Source organism: Sebastes umbrosus, chromosome 16 (assembly GCF_015220745.1).
Source record: "Sebastes umbrosus isolate fSebUmb1 chromosome 16, fSebUmb1.pri, whole genome shotgun sequence".
Lineage (NCBI taxonomy): Eukaryota > Metazoa > Chordata > Actinopteri > Perciformes > Sebastidae > Sebastes > Sebastes umbrosus.
The window spans coordinates 28277152-28293175 of NC_051284.1; the positions used below are offsets into that span (position 1 = coordinate 28277152).

A 16024-nucleotide genomic window follows, 5' to 3' on the forward strand; every position below is an offset into this window, starting at 1 on the left:
CAACAAATAGTATTCCTCATGTCACCGTGCTGCAGCCTTTGATCGCCGAGTGCATCCTGCATCCAGACCGACCCTCGCTAATGAAGCTCTGAGATGACAATGCTGGATAATGCTTACTTGCCTGCAATAATGTAATTGCATTTATATCCTGATAAAAGGTTGGCTAATAAAGACAGTTATGTTGGGCTGCAGCGGGGGGCCTCGTGTGATTCTGCTGAGTGAATCTTGTGTGTTGCAGGAGGGGAATAATTGGCCAGGGGAGACAGGGGGAATCCAATGCAAGCCTATTCTGTCCTGACTGCTTGTGCTGCACATACTAATTGGGCGCCTCTCCTTGCCTTGAAGGTAATGAAACTGCCGTTATCATAACAGCCGGAGCAAAGTTCATTATTTATATCCAAATGCAGTGAAGTGTGAGAGCTGGGAGAGTTTTCGGTGTCTGTGTGCTGCAGTTCTAATCTTTAACTCACATCGTTCACTATGGATATATACTGTACGGAGCACATCATTGGCAGCATTCGTATAAAATATATCCTACTACCCATCATGAGAGGATCACACTTTATCATTCACACTGGCTGTACTGGAAACTGCCTACTGCCTACTGCTGACCTCCGTAGTAAATTGATTTATTTTGCAGTATGTTAGGCCAGGCTTAAGCTTCGAGTATAGTGCTACGAGCATGCACAGAGGTGTTTATGCTCAACAGGTTTTTCGTTGCTCCGAAACGTCAGAGGGCGAACAAACAAAATATTCTGTGGATAAGCAAGATGTCAGCAAATGGTACCGGAAAGGAGAGTAGGCTGCCTGGAAACTAGTAAACACCGACATGTTGCCGAACACCTCATTTGTGCACACTTACCTCCAAGTCAAAATGACTTTCCGTCTCTCGGTGCTTCACCTCGGGTCGAGACTCTTTCCATGAAACCTTTTTTTTTAGCTTTTACAAAACGATCTTTCATATTCTTTCACAGCCTGTGCAGCAAAAAAACTCTTCTTTCCCCAGTGGGTTGCGTCTTCCTTTCCAAGAATTTGATGACATGAGAATGTCGCAGAGACGTCTGTACAGGTGAAACCGCTCGGCCAGGCTTCCCTCGAAGGCGTCCATGTTGAAATGAAAGATGCAGCGCGTGCAGTCGGCGTGTAGTTAGAAAAATTCAGAGGTGCACGACCAAGCGCCGGGACAACTCGCGCACCACTGGAAAGTCGCTATGATGTATTTTTCTGGCGCTCGAACCTCACGCCGGCTTCACTACGGCGACCATAAACCAGGCTTTAGCCTTTAAACAAGGTCTTGGACAAAAAAACAAACTCAGACTACTAAGGCATTGTCGAAAAATGCAGCTTATTGATCTTTGAAATGTTTTTGTTTGTGATCAATGTTAGTTGATTTTATAAGATACTGCATGGTTAAGCTCCACCACCCCTTAAATATTTTTTTTCTAACAGCTCATGGTGAATAAGACAAACAGGATCATTAATGCTCAACACAAATTGCTCAAACTGCCCCGGCAGGCGCAATAGCTTCCAGTTTTTGGAGCTTCTCAACACCGCACATTTTCGATTGACCATAACTTTTTGTAATACTGCCAATATTCCAAATCTACACATTGGATTTCTCACTTCAAAAACTCTCAGAAGTGAATTTAGTGATGAAATAGCTGCAAAAAATGTAAAAAACGTGCCATTTTTGACCACGGTTGTTGTGACCATAGAGTACCGTTCCAGCGTTTTTCATTGTGGGATACAGTAGGAGAGGTCGCCTGGTCTGATGCAGACTGGAGATTTTTTTCTAAAGTACAACATCTGGGTATTCTTAACATGCTATAGATTTTGTTTTTGTTTCTATACTGCATATTACATGCTGCATTTTGGTGAAATCAATACATTCTGCTGGTATAGTTTGAGGTTTAAAATACAGCCACTGTGTCTCCAACGATTCCTTATTATCGGCTGCTCTGTTTTCCATTGTGGGAAAACCGTTTTTAGTGTACATTGCAATCATATGTTCTGGTGTTGGGCTCAGACTCACCCATTTCTTGAAAGAAGTATCCATTCTTGGACATCCCAGAGGGAGGTGCCTCTGCAGGAGAGAGCAGAGAAAGACAGTAATCACTGAGGTGAAACTGGTAACAGTAACAGGCCCTGCAGGGAGACATTTCATTTAAAATGACATATTTGTTATTATTTTACACAGTAATTGTTGGTATGAGAGACGGTTACAAATACAAATCATTTAGTGCTGATATTCAAGAGGGAAAGACGAAGACAAAGAAGGTGAATTTAAGCATATCATTGATCCAGGAAGTACTTCACAAAAATATTATGCACTCATTCATTCGTTGACTCATGATCAAAGTATCTGCCCCCTAGTGGCCATTAGGAGACATGAGCCATGACAATGTCTACTTATGATGACACAGTGAAAAGTGCAATACTGCTAAATTGTGCATGTCTATGAAGTTTTGAGTTTTTGTACTGAGTGAATTTTTGCAAACGTTTTATGATAACATGTCACCCAAATTTAACAACAAAGCACATGATTTGATATTCCTCTCCAGAAGACCCACATAATGTTGTTTTATGTTTACGTTGTGGTTAGATTTAGGTACAAAAACAACTTTAAAAGTTACTACAATTAACTTTCATTTTGTGTTGATATTGGCGGCTGCTGTGGACAAAAGCATCGAGCACCACCGCTTTGTGTTGTAAAGCTCTGCAGCTGCCAGACTCCCTTTAGAAAACCTCTCATTTTACTGCAGCAGGGTCTGACAGTCTGCCCCGCTAAGTCCTGGTTCTGGTTCTCCCCGTGCCTCCCTTCCCTCCAGCGGGCCCAGTAATACGTCCTGGGACGAAGGAGTTTCTGGTGAACCCGCATTTCATAAAGCGTTTCATCTGATGTTGCAGGGAATCGCACCCGATGACAGGCATTAAGAAAATCCACCATCACTATATAGAAATAGCCAATCTTCTTGCTGATGGTCTCGTTTGGGTCGTACAGTGGCATCAGTAATACACTGAGTCTGTTTCATAGTTAAAAGTTCCTTGTAGTAACGCCAAACGGATTATGGCTTGTGAAAGCGCCCTACAGTAGACACCAACAATGTGGAATATCCACAGCAAGATTCCTCATTAAAATTCCACGGATGCCTAGGAAATATGTTTTGAACGGTGGTTTTTGACCCAGTAATCTGTTGTCAGCGGTTGTTTGTAATGCTGGTGATAAAGCATGTTAGATTACATATTAAATCCCTCTGAATAAGAGCCAAAACAAAAATGATAAATAGAAAATTGTTGCAGATGAATCTTTTCAGCACTAGATGATGTCCAAACTTCTCCTCCACGTGATGTTGTTTTTCTAGTTAGCGTTAAAGACACCGCGTGCACGTTGCTACCTGTTGCTCTGATTGATTTGAACATTTTAAATAATGCAATGCCTCTAGTGCAAACAGCCTCAACGGGGGAGCCGCCTGACTTTTTTCTCAGTTTGATCACCTCGACAGAGATTCCTGGACGCAGAAGAGAGAGAGCTGATAAACAGTGAACGCTATTTAGATGGTGGAGCAAAACTTTGCCTCCTAATGAGGGCTATAGCTGTCAAAGACACTGTGTGTGAGAGTGAGCACAAAGTGGGCAGCCCCTGTAGTTCAACCTGAAGGCGAAAGAAGAAGAATTCCCTTTAGGGGATGGAAAGCGTTATCAGAAAAAAATGTAAGGGCCTCATTCTTAACATAGTCATTAGGTAGAAAAAAAATGTTAACAGGCGATGATTATATGCAGAAATACACTCTCTTTTCATCAGCGAAGGTCTCGACTTTCCTCGTACAATCAGTGATAATCCATGGTGAGTTTTGCTTCCAGGCAGGCAATCGTTTTTGCAGTGGCAGGGTGCAGCGTTTTTTAAAATGGTGGATATCTCATTTTGGAATTAAACTTAATCTGGTGAAGAGCTCCACTACAAATGCACAGAGAGAGGGAATTTAGAGTACAACATCTCAGAGTGTTTGTCACGCGTCCCTGTGGATGTGTGCAGCATGCGGATGGCACAGAAAGACGAGGCCGATATGGAGAGGGGATACTTTGAAGGTTATTGAGACATTGTGGGCTCATGCTGAAGGAGGGAGGAGAGGGAGGAGAGGGAGGAGAGGAGGGGAGGATGTGCTACCAGACTTCAGTCAGGCTCCTCTTGAGCATTAAGCCAATATGTTTACATATTCATCCTATAACCAGAGATCAACAGCATGCAGCGCGGGTATTTCCCCGCTAAAATCCCACACAAAGGGACACCTGGCACAATCACACACACACCTGTACAAGCACACTAACAAACGCCGTCCGCTATGTGAAACTCTGATATAGAAGAGGGACGTCAAGATATCTCACTTCCTGAAAGGAGTCTTTGATGTGACAAGCATACAAACACACAATGCAATTTTAATTATATAAAATGTTCCTTCCCTCTTGGGGCTGGACGCAGAGAGAGAGAGAGTAAAAGAAGCGGGGATTCATTTATCCCCACAACAATTAGCTGGTTTAATCTACACAGGTAATGATGTAGTTGCTGTAATAGATTGTTGCATGTCTTTTTAGTGTCCCTCTCTGGTGATTTGACTCTTGCTGGGATGGTTAATGAGGCGTCGATTTTTTTGTGTATTTTTAAATCTTGTCTGCGAACTAAGTCTTCCCCGTGGAATACAGACAATTTAAAAAAAAAAATAGTTTGGGTTATATGCTTATCGCTATCTTGCTGACAGATGAGAAGCTCAATACCAATCTCATGTGTGCACGGTAAAACGTTAAACAGGCTGTTCTCATACGCCGTTCATAGCTATACCTATGAAATGTAATGCACTGTAATTCATATATACTGTACATATATGTAAGGAATAATGTACAGCGAGCTGATGCTGCACCCCGACGGGGATTCTTTCACAACAATGACCTGCTAGCTGTACATTATCCCGCTTATTACACGGCTACTTACTGAAGACATCAATATTTTGAAACAAATACGGTCCGCCAGAGTCCGACATCAGAGCTGCGCCCATAGCAACGGTCTGTTATACATAGCAACGGTCTGTAATACAGAAATTACAGACCGCAGAAGGCCATGATTGACCAATCAGAATCGAGTATTCAACACAGCCGTGTAATATATATATATATGTGTGTGTTATATATATAACACAAAATCAATGCGTATGTAATCCATGTAATTGTGAACCAGGAAGTATAAAGAGAAGCGGAGGTTGGAGGTCGGAGGTCGGGGTGGCTTTCACCAAAGAGACTGCTGTTCATGTCCCCGTGTAAAACCAGAAATCAACATTGTCGTGTAATTTCCATACTAAACACCACTTCCTTAGTTATTTTAACCCACGCCATGATCTTTTCTGAAATCGAACTAAGTAGTTTTGTTGCCTAAACCTAACCAAATTGTTTCCTGTTAAGACAGAAGTTTATTTTGAAAACCATGAAAGACTTAACGCACATAATGAGCAGAGATTTGACACGTGTTGCTTGACATTCGTAGGAGAACGCACAAAAAATGAGGAATAACTTTTCACAACATATCATAGAAACCGTTGTATGAGGACACGTTGCTCTAAATGTCATTAGTTTCAAAAATGGAAAAATTACAAGTTGGGGTTTATGTGCCTTGGCAGAAAGAAGTGTTGATAAAACTTCAGGAATTCAGCCAAGAAATAGTCCGGGACATAACCCCCATAAAACATATTAAACAAACGAGATACAAATTGTTAATTAGTGAAATTTACTGTAGGTAGGTGGATTCTTTTTTCTTTTTACCTTTGGACTGATCCCAGTCTTTATGCCAAGCTAAGCTAAACATCTTCATGAGAGTGTTATTTATCTTCTCATCTAACCTTTGGCAAGAATGAGAATGAACACATATCTTAAAATGTTGAAGTATGCCTTTAAGAGACATGGAGGCAAACTTAAGTGAATTTAAATAGAGAGAAATTCCTCCTTTTTCAAAACTTAAATGAATTAAATTAATTGACTTATTAGCCCAATGTAGCGACCTTCAGGACCTTCAGGACCTTCAGGACCATCTGACTGGCTACTAATAGAAAAAGAGCCTCTCACAAGTACACCGTCTCCTGGACATTCTTGATTTCAGCTTGGTGATACCGCACATCTGTCACACTGAGAGAAAAGCATCGACGCTGACATTATGTCTATAAAACGTCTGGTTTACAGTACAACTACTGAGACAAAGAGGAAATGGGTTGACTGTGTCTTTTGTTCTCAAGAGGAATCCTAAGAATGAAAACCGGTTGTAGATCTTTCTGATTTGTGACAGCAGCAGACAGTTAGTCAAACTAAACTCCCCGGTGTTTTTCTTCTTCTCCTGACCTGGCTTCCTCAAGTATCGAAATACAAATCAGTTCCCTCATCTGAGTTTCAGTGTTAACATTAAACGTGTTGGAACATTTCTCCGACATCGTCTTCTGCTTCTGCATTACTGAGCGTGTTTGATTGTGATTTCAGTCACATACATTTTCCACCTTCCTACACAACACACACAGGTCGATCACATCCCCGTCATGCAGCGTGCTACCTGCAGCTGCTGCACAAACACACTGCTAGACTATGAGCATAATGGATACACAGTAATATACTGTATTTTGCATACCATGAGATATTTTACCTTACCTGCAAAGTCTGTTTTTTCCTCCTCTCTGTTTAGTCATTTTTTTATGTGCAGTTAAATAAACTTAATAGTCATGCTCACAGCTCAGCAGCCTGAGGCACAGCTGGAGTTATTGCATCATAGCGTGTGTTCTAGTTGAGTACATGTTTCTGACAAACATCTCTCTCACAGCTAATAACGGTAATAACATTATTAATATTGCTGTTATTATGGTTACAGCCCCTTTCAGACATGCACCCTTTAATGTAAATGTCTATATACACGTCCCAACGAGTAACATTTCCGTAACACGTCCAACGAGTCTGAGCCGAAAGCTGTCACATTAACGTAAAAGGCTGCAGCAGCGCGAGGTTAAATAACCCGAGAGAGATTAAATCGCCACGTTCCGCCTTATTAAAGAGCGCTGCAATAAATGCATCCCTCTGCAGTTATCATCTCTTATGCATCAGTTTAATAAACCACAAAATACTGAGCGAGCCAATTTTACAAGTGAGTTGTTGAGGCGATTCATCTTCTGTCACAGCCGTCTATATATTATGTTTTTCTCTTTGCAGTGTGGGGCAGACAAAACAAAAACTTGTATTAACACAATAATAAATATTGCTGCAACTGATTGTTTTAATTATGAATTAATCTGCCAATTATTTTCTTGATTAATTAGTTTAATCGAAGAAATGCCAAAATATTGCACAAAAAAAGGGCAATTTCTCAAAACGGAAGGTGACGTCTTCACATGGCATGTTTTGTCCGACAAAAGATATTCATTAACTACTATATATGACAAAGAAAAGCAACAAATCTTAACATTTGAGAAATAGAAACCAACAAATGTCACCAAAAAATTACATAATAATAATTAATTGATTATCAAAATACCAGTAATTGCAGATACATTTTCTGTCAATTGACTTAACAATTAATAAACTAGTTGTTTAGGCTCTAATAATAATCAGACCAGCCAACCTGATCTCATGGGAAGGCGTATAAATCGCACAACATTACAAGGACATTCTGCGTGTCACTAGAGCGCATTTTAACCAGGGCTGTCAAAGTTAACGCGATAATAACGCGATAATAACGCGTTAACGCAAATTTCTTTTAACACCACTAATTTCTTTGATGCATCAATGCAACTTGTGATTTATAGGTTGTAGCTGGCTCAGTTTTAAAGCTAGAGTGAGGATACTGGTATTATATAAAACTAAAAAAACTAATGAATCCTTTGGTACCAACCAAGAGGTTAAACAACGCTCCAAACTTACGCTAAATTTTGGTGAGGAAAAACTGTCATGGCCATTTTCAAAGGGGTCCCTTGACCTCTGACCTCAAGATATATGAATGAAAATGGGTTCTATGGGTACCCACGAGTCTCCCCTTTACAGACATGCCCACTTTATGATAATCACATGCAGTTTGGGGCAAGTCATAGTCAAGTCAGCACACTGACACACTGACAGCTGTTGTTGCCTGTTGGGCTGCAGTTTGCCATTTTATGATTGGAGCATATTGTTTTATGCTAAATGCAGTACCTGTGAGGGTTTCTGGACAATATTTGTCATTGTTTAGTGTTATTAATTGATTTATAATAATAAATATATACATACATTTACATAAAGCAGCATATTTGTCCACTCCCATGTTGATAAGAGTATTAAATACTTGACAAATCTTCCTTTAAGGTACATTTTAAACAGATAAAAAAATGTGTGATTAATTTGCAATTAACTATGGACAATCATGCAATTAATCGCAATTAAATATTTCAATGAAATATGAAAGGGCTGCCTTTTCATGTGTCATTTTTATGTCACGCAACAAAGCTACGATCACAACTGCAGTTAGGTTTAGGAAAACATCCTGATTGGGCTTAAAATAAGTACTTAAACTACGTGAAATATGTAAAGAAACAATGTACCAGAAGTACGGAAACCATGTCACAAACGTCACGATGTAACTTCTAAATACCTCAATAACACTTTGGGACACGATCAGTGGTCTCCTGTTTGAAAGTCCTGTGTTTGTTGGACCCATCTACCTCCCCTCTAGCCCGCCACACTGAAAGCAACAACAGCATTGTTATGCCGGACCAGCATTCCCTCTCTACATTTTAAATTTTCAGTCCAACCATCTGCATGAATTCAATTAGGAATATCCAGCAAAACACTTTATATGTGAGCAAATAGGAATTAAGTTAGAGCCACAACTTAAAGTCTCATCGGGCATTGTGAAATAGGCCACAGAATGCTCTACCTAATAAATAATGAAGTTTATGTAAAACTTGATTGGGAGATACACTGGAGATTCCCTGATGCAGCCTGTGAGAGAACAGAACACTGCTTCCTCTTCCTCTGCTGCACTGAATGACAAATATCACATAAGCGATGTGGCTATGGCTGCAACTAATAATCACTTGTATTGTCAAATAATGCACCAGTTATTCTCTCAGTTTATCCATTCATTGTTGAGTTTATAAAACAATGAAAAATGCCCAAGAGTCCGAGGTGACGTCACGTCTCGTTTTGTCCAATATGATCAGTTCACAATAAAGCTGTCGCAATAACCGCAGTATTGCAATACCACGCTATTGACAAGTCAACTGAAGGGGATGGCGAGCAGCCGCCACAACCGCTATGTTCACGTTTTTTCTGTTTCGAATTCTTTGCAATCGGAGCACCGCATATTAACACTTTGCTACAAACGCCAGCAGCGTGACGAGGCCCTGAGCGTCTATTCTGCATTAAGCGCTGAATATTTGGTGTTTTTTTCGTGATGGCTGAGAATTGAAGCGCTCGCCGCAGGGGAAATTCCTTCACAGCGACAGCCCTAGTAGTTTACAATAACGTAAAGACAATAAAAAGCTTTAATTAGTCACACTTGAGGAGCTGCAACCATCAAATGTTTGACTTTTTTTTCCTAAAAAATTTCTTAAATGATAAACCAATTATCAAAATACTCAATTTATGTTCCAATAAACTAATATTATGTCTGAATAAAGACATAAATAAAAGAATAGTTACATAAAATCAGGAAAACTATGTTCAAAGAGATCATTGGTAGTGCTCACAGAGAAAATGATTGAACAAAAGCAAAGCGTCTCTATCCTGGAGGTGTTCTTCTATTGGACTCATTTATTTATGTGGCACATCATGCCAGCTTCCTGCGGACGCGGCGCTCCTGCGTCTTACTCTCTGAGTGCTGTGATCATGAAGATTCATGTGCTCTGCTCCGTATTGAGCTGTTTGGCACCGACAGATGCAGGAGGAGATTTAGACGGATTGAAGGGGACTGCGTGTTATCCATGTACTGGCTTTACCAGATCAATGAAAATACAGCAGGAACGCCACTCTGTTGTGAGACACAGAGCTTCACTTCATGAACAAATAAAGAGCTTTGTTTTAAATTTAAGCAGCCAAATAAGTAACACTGACTGAAAAGATCATAAAGAAAGTTTTATTCTCTGGGAGTGAGTAACCTGGTACTTCCTTTTCAGTTTTGTAGACCATAAACTCCTAAATTGGAGTTAAATGAGCTGCACTTGAGACTGCACTATTTGTTTTGGTTCTGTCTTTGTCTGCTATAATGGGCTGTAGACACATGCAGACAACTGTTAGACAGCTGATTAAAGACCTTTATATACTTCATGCTCTGATGGTCTTTTACAGACAGGTTCATTAGAAGTCATGGAGGCTTTTCTGTTGTGAAATCAGAAGCAGATTCACTTTAGATGTGTGAATTGAGACATATTGACCAAAAGAGTCAGTGAAAACTAAAAGGTACAAGGACACCTGAGGGACTGGGACGTATATTAGCACAATACCAAACTACATTATCATTTTAGAGATTAAGGTTAAAGATGTAGAGTCAGAAATTTGCTTTAAACATATAAATAAATTCCTGTATCCATGTACTAGGGCAGAGTTATAATAACGCGTTAACGCAAATTCATTTTAACGCCACTAAATTCTATAACACATTAACACAACTTGCGATTTTTAGGGTTGTAGCAGGTTCAGTTTTAAAGCTAGAGTGAAGATATTGGTATCATATGAAATTAAAAAAAAACTAAGGAATCCATTGATACCAACCATGTCATACTAGCTTGTAGGGAAAGAGGCTAAATAACACTCCAAACTTATGCAAAATTTTGACGAGGAAAAACTGGCATGGCCGTTTTCAAAAGGGTCCCTTGACCTCTGTTGATAAGAGTATTAAACATTTGGCAAACCTCCCTTTACGGTACATTTTGAACAGATGAAAAACGTGATTAATTTGCGAATAATCACGATTAACTACGGACAATCATGTGATTAATCGCAATTAAATATTTTAACCTACTATGTACTTTATTTTAATAATAGCATATCAAGTATTAAGTGATAGTGTTATGAAAATAACAAAACAAAAAAACAAATATAAACAAAACATACATGGCTGCTTTACATAAGAAGAAACGTTTGAAAAGAAAAGTGAAAATATCTCCCACTTCATTTTTGAATTTTTAACTAGAATCACCGCCTCACGGTTGTATGTCTCCGCCAACCAGTCAAGTTACAGTTTACATCCAAAATGTCAATTCATCATTATTATTTGTGTGAAATTTTCATAATTAGTATACAAATTCTTTAGGGCTGTCCTCGACCAAAGAAACTCTTAGTCAACTAACAAACATACGATTTTGTCGACTAATCAATTAGCTGATTTAATGGACAGATCTATAAAACTGAGTTTATCACCACTTTAAATCTTGTGTTTACCAGAGAGGTGAGAGGAGAGGTTTCTTGGAAATAAGTCATTCAGGATGAAAAAAACTATTCGACTAAAGAAATCTTAGTCGACTGAGACCAAAACGACCCATTAGTCGACTAATCCACTAAGAAGAATTCTTGTTATGGCCAAAAACGTGTTTTGTGAGGTCAAAGTGACCTTGACCTTTCACCACCAACTTTAATCACTTCATCCTTGAGTGCCAATTTTGAAGAAATTCCCTGCAGGCGTTTCTGAGATATTGCGAGGACGGACAGACGGACGGACAGCCCGAAAACAAAATGCCTCATAACACAAAGGTGCATCAACAGACAGTTGTGTGTGTGTGTGTATGGTGTGTGAAGACAGGGTTGCATACCACACACACACAAGTACCGATTGCTATCACAACCACATTCTGAGAAACAGAAGTCAGATCTTTGCACAAACCGCGATTACATCATCGCAGAGGCACGCGATGACACGCTGACCGACACAAGTAATGTATTGTGCTTCAACGTCGTCCCTTCTGCTGACAAACTCTGTCAGCTGCTCTCCTCCTCTCCTGCAACAACTGCGTCACAAGACAGTTTCAGTCAGCCGACGCCATGATGGCGTTTACAGTGTCACACCAGATCTGATTCTTATTGGCCGTTTCAGAATAATCATGCAAACGCTTCCTCTTCTTCTTTCAGCCCGTTGCTTCCAGGTCATATTGATCGTTTCATGCCATTTACATCAAATCCATTTTTAAATTGACTTGTTTATTGAAGATCATTTTGATAGTCACGAGATCTTTTGTTAATCCCCCATCAAATTAAATATCAACTAATGAGCTGCTTTATCACTCTCTGCATAAGGTCCTCCATATGGAGAGAAGGCAAACTGAATTAAAGAATGAAAGAAGCTTGATAATGACAACTTCAACATTTGGTGCGGAGGCATAATAAATAAATAAATAAATAAATAAATAAATAAAGCTCCAGAAATATTAAGTGCCCTCATTATAAGACAATACGTCAACTATAAGTCGAGACAAAGCTAGGCTATAGAGCCAAGTAGTCCTGTGTGCACAGCAGCAACACAAGAAGATCAGTCTTTTCAATTAATAACCTGCAAACATCACAGGCAAAACAACGCTATACATTTTGTGTGAGGGTTTCAGGGTCCTCCCCCAAACGTACCTAAAACTATGCAATTTTACATAATTTTGGACCATGATTATTACTATTCTTAATGCCGAAAAAGCTTGAAAACAAAATTTGCGATAGTTAAAGGTACTGTTTGTAACTTCTTACACCGATAAATCATTGCGGGTCGGTGTCCTATGTGCGCTCACGTGAGGCTACGCTGTTCAGACTCAGACTCCACTACATACTCGCTCTTTCGCTCCACCCTCACGTGCATGCGCGCACACTACACATTGCAGAAGAGTTAGTTTAGCTGTGGGAATATCTAGTGAATGTACAGTGGAAGTTTGTGTAGAAATAAATACAGCAGCTCCTCCAGACCAACAGAGGTTTTCCGTGTCTTGTGAAGTGACGGGGCTCTGCAGAGAGAAACGTTATCGTCTCCGACCGAAACTCTGGTGTCTCCCCTGTTCCCTCCGGCCGCGGTCGGGAGGCTGAGGCAGGAAAAGCCAACACTAGGATCAGCATTGATTCATGGAGAGACCTTCGTCTGGTCAGCTAACATTACTGCCAAGCAGCTGAAATATAGAGTGATATTGTGGTTTTAACTGACGTGTGTCGCCTCACTGTTTTGAGCGATGATCATTCATGTCTACGTACAGCGAGCACAAGTGCGAGCAACAGGACGCTGACTTTCATTGACTTAACGGCCACAGGTGTCGCTGTTTACAAGCAATTTCTGATTCTTACATAGAGTCCCTTTAACTAAAATGATGAAATGTGCAGGAACTAAAACCTGCCTCTTATAAAGCACCCATGCATGCAGAATATCTCACAACTAGAAATGAGAAAGCTTCTCTAAAGGGGAAATCCCCCTGCACATTTCTTCTTGGTCTGCATTAAAAGCTTCTTGAGGTTAATTATCATTCACATTCAGTTATCGTATCCTTTCTAATGTTATGATGAAATAAATGCAAGTAGTGGTTAAACCAAAGTGACTGGCAAGTCAGGAAGAGAAAGTTCAGTTTTTAGATGTACAGTTTATGCAAAAAAAAAAAAAAAAAAGGATATCTGATAACATTCTGCAGAAAAGAGGAAGCTGTCTACTTGCAGGCAGGAAGTCAGAGCTGGTTAGAATAGTATCACACGTACGTCTCATTGCTTTCACTGATCTGCTGTCTGGGCATGTGGGTGTTTGTGTACCCGAGTCTCTTACTTAGAATCAGCCGTTTCATCATTACCCAACATATACATGAGGGGAAATATCTGTCAGTCAGTTTACATGTCAAAAAAACCCACAAGCAAGGCAGCATCCGCTCCGCTCATCACTTGATGTAGTGTCAGTACATGCCACATGACAAACTCTTTCTTCCTGATAAGCCCAAACCTTCATGTGATACGCGCTATCTGCACAAAAAAAAAGACGGCTGGCAGCTGCTTGTTGCCTTTGCAGCGATTGTGGTTTTTGCATCAGATGGAGGACTACTGACACAGCAAGTAGTTGACAAAGACAGACAGAGGGGTGTCAGCTGTGAAAATGTTACCAGAGATGTTCCTATGATTTCTGTCTCTGCAGCCACAAATACCCATCAAACAGCGGCCGACCCTTCCCTCGGCTTTGAATCCCCTTTTTTGATCCTTGTGTCCTCAAAGGAGAAAAAAAATATGTGCAGGGAACATGACTTCCCACAGCTAAGAAGAAAGAAAGAATCTGTACAAGGGACATTCACATACACGGTATTAGTGATTTAAGTGCCCCAGGCAAAGATTGAGCCCTGTAGGTGTATGTGCGTGCCCACATTTAATCTGATCTCTGCTACCAAGTCACAGAGCGCCTCCACAGCTAAACACGGCAGGAAACCCAGCCCTTACCACGCATGGAAGTCATATAGAGAACAAAACTGTTTACTAGCAGTGAACATAATCAATTGAGAAGGACTATAAACGCTCCTACCAGTCACAAGTGTGGACTCGGGGCACAATAGATGGAACTAGTTTTTGCAATTTTGGCGACCACAGGCACAAACGCAATCCTGGTGCAGTGTGGCACAATTTAGAAGAGGCTAAAGTTGGATGAGTATATTTTTAGTAGAAGTACAGCATCAGCGGGTGGAGTTGGGGAAGAGCTTAAATAATGGCCATCGCCTTCTAATCCCCTTTAACAGCAGCAGGCGGTTTAGAAGTTTAGAGAGGAGCAAGAAACAAAATCACCATCACCAAATACTAATATGGAGCAATAAAAAAAGATTTAACATTTCAGGAGACACAATTTGTTGGGAACTATTTTAAGCCAAGGACTTCCCCCTTTCCCACTGGATAAATAACCCCACTAACACCCGTTAACATCTGGCTTTTGCCTTCAGTGGGAAATGCATTCATTCCCGGGACAAATACCTCAGTAGTCACGGGTACTTATCGGCTCCAGCTCCGATCGACAGTGATGGAAACATGACACCCGGGTGGATGCGCTTATTTTCCGGTGCGATGCTATGTAACGCGCTTTGAAGTGAACGTATAATCACTAAATCAACATGGATTTCGATAATTATTCTAATTTATTAACGTGCAAAACATTCAATTAATATGCTCTCCTCAAAGCCACCAGACTCCAGTCAGACAACAGACATTTTAACTTGCTGATCTTTGTAATATACTTTATTCAAACTCAACGGAAACAAGATAAACCTCATCAGTTTGTTCCAAGTGTTCCAACAACCAGGTCTCACAGGAAGACGTATAAATACCACGACATTACACGGACAGTCCGCGTGTCATGAGTACGGCACACAAACATCCACAGTTAAGTTTAGGCACGAAAAAACACTTAGTTAGGGTTAGGAAAAACATCATGGTTGGGCTTAAAATAAGTACATAGATTAATAATACATGTACGGAAACAACTACGGAAAACACGTCACAAACGTCACAATGATCAACGACGGTCTCGAACACCGGTCTCCTGGTTAAAAGTTCAGTGTTTGTTGGACCCATCCACCTCACCTCCCGCCTGGTCTTTCTCGCTTTTTATACTACGTCACTAACTTTTAATGTAGCATTGATACGTGGATGCATTTACATTGCAGTCAGTACAGGATACATGGCGTACAAATGACACGTGGATATCAAGAAAGACGTATTTATTGCACGCTAAACGCCTTGTGCATTATTGTGGCATTTATACGCCTTCTCCTGCGAATGGGCTGGATTTAAAAAAAAAGAAATCCACCGTAACATTTTCACTGTTTTCTAACCCTGCTTCCGGTGCCGGCCGGCGCGTCCCTGACGTCGAACTGGCCTTTCTGGTGTGTTAAAAATGACACTAGAAAAAGAGCATGGGTATGAGTATGGGATACTTGCAATGGGAAAGCACTCGGAGTCTATCGCCTATTTTGAGCTGGTTTTCCTGTGTTTAAAAAATCCTGCATATGCAGTACATGCTAATTATGGTGGAAAAGGGTATCAAGAAACATATAGAATA

The 16024-nt window shown here is 40.4% G+C and overlaps 1 protein-coding gene across 5 annotated transcripts in view; it reads right to left on the minus strand.

Annotated features, from left to right (window-relative positions):
• slc4a11 (solute carrier family 4 member 11) overlaps positions 1–16024 on the minus strand; it is a 138490-nt gene that overhangs the window by 78045 nt on the left and 44421 nt on the right. For all 5 annotated transcript variants that reach the window (XM_037746689.1, XM_037746694.1, XM_037746691.1 and 2 more), the window contains exon 2: positions 2033–2083. In XM_037746689.1, coding sequence (XP_037602617.1) covers positions 2033–2083 — 51 coding nt within the window. The remainder of the gene's footprint in view (positions 1–2032; positions 2084–16024) is intronic.